The 3,762-nt window shown below is 41.7% G+C and overlaps 1 protein-coding gene across 1 annotated transcript in view; it reads right to left on the bottom strand.

Moving 5' to 3' along the window:
• Positions 1-2,213: 2,213 nt before the first annotated feature.
• Positions 2,214-3,762, bottom strand: part of LOC111230317 (endoplasmic reticulum aminopeptidase 2-like) — an 18,611-nt gene continuing 17,062 nt past the window's right edge. Inside the window, exons 20-21 of the mRNA XM_022757012.1 lie at positions 3,136-3,217; positions 2,214-2,749 (exon numbers count right to left, since the gene is read on the bottom strand). Coding sequence (XP_022612733.1) covers positions 2,603-2,749; positions 3,136-3,217 — 229 coding nt within the window. The 3' untranslated portion in view covers positions 2,214-2,602. The remainder of the gene's footprint in view (positions 2,750-3,135; positions 3,218-3,762) is intronic.

Below are 3,762 nucleotides of genomic sequence, written 5' to 3'. Positions count from 1 at the left end.
GTAGATATCTAAGTCACCTTGTAGTTCAAGATTTAAGAGTATATTTACCTCAGCGAGTTCCTCTGGTGAAGAAAACTGGCCTTGTGTGCCAATGAGGTATGTTTCGAATGCAAAAATGAGCCAACTGGAACCTGCAGCAGGTCAGGAAGACAACAGAGAAGATAGTCACAAAACAAATATATCTTAAAATATCTGCATTCATAGTTGTGGGATCAACTTCCTCTTGTTTTGCTTTTGGTGTAATCAAACCTGTGAACTTGTTATTGGACTGCACGGAAGCCACTAAAATGTCAAGTTTTTACTGGTTTACACAGAGTATTTTCTCATCAAACTCACAGACTAGCTTGTGGTATCAAAACTGTACCAAGTTCATACACCTTATAATATTGTGTAGGTTCCCATTGTGCCATTCAAAACAGCCCTGAGCTGTCGAGGGCATGGACTCCACAAGACCTCTGAAGGTGTCCTGTGGTATTACGCACCAAGACGTTAGCAGCAGATCTTTAAAGTCCTGTAAGATGTGAGGTGGAGTCTCTATGGATCAGACTTGTTTTTCCTGCACATCCCAAAGATGCATTGATCGGATTGAGATCTGGGGAATTTGCTGAAAGAGGCCACTGTTTAATCACAGAAGACCTTTGCCGTGAAGAGGTGTACTTGGGGCTCTCTTCTGCGGTATAAGTTGTCAAAGAAGAATCCAAATGAATGCCAGGATCCAAATTTTCCCAGCTGAGCATTGCCCCAAAACATCACACCACTGCCTTCTCCCCATAGTTCATCCTGGTGGCATCTTTTCTCCAGGTAAACCTGTTCACCTGTATCCTAATGTACTCCACCCCTTCACACGTGTCCACTACAATTAAATAATCAGTGTTATCAACTTCACCTGTCACCTGGTTTTAATGTGGTGGCTGATCGCTTGTACACTTGGTAAGATATATTTGTATATGTAGCAATTCTGTCTTTTCATAGCATCACATGTTTTGACTGATACTACAATTTCTTCACAGTGTCTCCATTGTTGTTATACTAACTTCTTTAACCAGTGTGTCCCAGTTCTTTTTGACAAAGCTCCAGGCAAGGTGATGTCCCCGTGGTTCCTAGCCACCATCAGGATGAGGACTAGACAGGTCCTGTGATCGAATCACCGTCCCTTCCAGGCCCAGCCCAGCAGTCTGCAACACAAACACACATGTGCTGCTGACTAAAATACAAAAAATGCTGCCTTCGTGACACATTATCTGTCACTTGAAAAGCCTTTATTTGAAGTTGTTTAGCCTATGACCGATAATACCAATAGTAGAATATGTGTTAGCAGCAATATGAAACACCATACCCCATGTTTGCCACAAGATGGCAACATAACTGTGTGGAAAAATATAGTAGAAGAAGAATTACCTCTTCCAGTTTGCTGGTGTCTCTGCTGCAGGTCAGGCAAACAGGATTTTGTACTTTTGTGCTGCAAGAGAGGGAGACGTTGTATGTGTGTAAGAGTGAGGTCCAGCCATGGTCATCCTGCGTGCTCAACTAAATACACTGTCTCTGCCACATCAGTGGGTAAACTGGAATAAACACAACAGAGATGAAATATAAGTGATTATGGTCCAGTGCAGGCACAGGGAAATACTGTTGTTTAATGTGAGACTGTATCAACTTTGTTAATAATGATGTTTGTTAAAATGTTATTTAGACAAACTTGAGTGTTCCATTGGACTGAAGCCAGTCTTTGAAGCTCTGATGTGCCGCTCAGGCAGGGGGTCATCCAGGTGACAAGCCAGAGAGATGACCTCTGACCTCAGCCGTCGCCTGATTAACAGAGCCGCTGTCACTCCATGTCTGCTGGTCAATGACAGCACGGGAAGAATCGCAGGATCTACATCTGCGCCAAAGCACACAGGGAAACAGCATCGCACGTAACTCAATTTCATGCTGACATTGATATATAAATAATCATACAGGTCTGTGTCCTCTTGCCTTCTTACCCCCAGGTTGTGCGTTGAGCTCAGGCTCATTCCTTTTCTCAATCAGCCAGGTTTTAGAGAGGTCTCCAGATAGCCAGTCCTCAATGAGAGGCACTGTGTGTTGCTCGAGGTGAGTGTGCAGAGTGAGGGGAACGTCGAAGCGTATGATGCAGTGACTGCCCGTGGTAGTCTCTCGTGCGGTCAAGGATGTTTGTCAGTTAACACACAAAGATGGTACAGATAACCCTTTTATTGTGCATTTGGTGAAGAATCAATTTACAGAGAATTTGTGTTAAATCGGAATGGATCGCTCTCTCTCTCTCTCTCACACACACACACACACACACACACACACACACACACACACACACACACACACACACACAATTCATGGTACACGCACGATTCATCACAAACAGACTGCTACTGATCAGCTGCCAGTTTTACTAATTAAATTTTTTTCTTAACAAATTAGTCCCCTCAAAATTAACAAAACGCTTTTTATACACAAAACTGTCAACTCTCCAGTGATGTCAAGAACATTACAATTTCCAAATAAAAACACACTTAGAAATTAAAAAACACCCTCAAATATCCATTCTGTGGCATCTGTCAACCACAACCTCTCTTTCAGCTGTCCTTCACTTCATTTGCTCATTCACCCAATTTCTCAGAGTCTCTAGGTTCCTCTGAATCCACCGAACATTTTTCTGTATGTTGTCCAGGGCAATCTGAGTAGCTCTCAGCTGAGATGTCTGTTCTTTGATGGACTCAAAGAACAATCGCACCTGGGAATCAAACATACATACATTTACACAAATGCAAACAGGGACACAACTGAAAAATGACTTGCTTTTTTAGACATGTCTTTTTAGGTCAATACCTAAATATTTTACAACTGCAAACAGTAATTAGCCCTCTGTGTCTCAGAGCAAATGGAGGTGCAAAGAAGGTTAGGTTTCTCAGACACTACCATTTTAAAGTCATTTTCAGACTACAGTATTTTGATTTTATCACTAATTTGATATTTCATTGGATTATGTGTAGGAATTAAAATCAAAACATACCCATCAACCTTTCGAAAATACTCGCAATAGAAACAATATTTCTGATATTGACAATGCTGGTAGATATCTAAGTCACCTTGTAGTTCAAGATTTAAGAGTATATTTACCTCAGCGAGTTCCTCTGGTGAAGAAAACTGGCCTGTGGTGCCAATGAGGATGTTTCGAATGCAAAATGAGCCCAACTGGAACCTGCAGCAGGTCAGGAAGACAACAGAGAAGATAGTCACAAACAAATATATCTTAAAATATCTGCATTCATAGTTGTGGGATCAACTTCCTCTTGTTTTGCTTTTGGTGTAATCAAACCTGTTGAACTTGTTATTGGACTGCACGGAAGCCACTAAAATGTCAAGTTTTACTGGTTTACACAGAGTATTCTCATCAAACTCACAGACCAGCTCATACGCAGCAAGATACAATGCACTGTATGTTCTGACAGCTGTTTATCACAGCCAGCATTAATTTTGTACTGATCACTGCATGCATACCGAAAACATCCTACAAGACCTGCTGTTTTGGAGATTCTCTGACCCAGTCGTCTAGCCATCACAATTTGACCCTTGTCAATGTCAGTCAGATCCTAACACTTGTCCATTTTTCCTGCTTCCAACACATCAACTTCAAGAACTGACTGTTCACCTGCTACCTAATGTACTCCACCCCTTCACAGGTGTCACTGTAATTAAATAATCAATGTTATCAACTTCACCTGTCACCTGGTTTTAATGTGGTGG

This window comes from Seriola dumerili, unplaced genomic scaffold, assembly GCF_002260705.1.
Source record: "Seriola dumerili isolate Sdu_G_001 unplaced genomic scaffold, Sdu_1.0 BDQW01000017.1, whole genome shotgun sequence".
NCBI lineage: Eukaryota > Metazoa > Chordata > Actinopteri > Carangiformes > Carangidae > Seriola > Seriola dumerili.
Note: the sequence above shows the minus strand (reverse complement) of the source record. Positions and strands in the feature narration are given on the sequence as shown.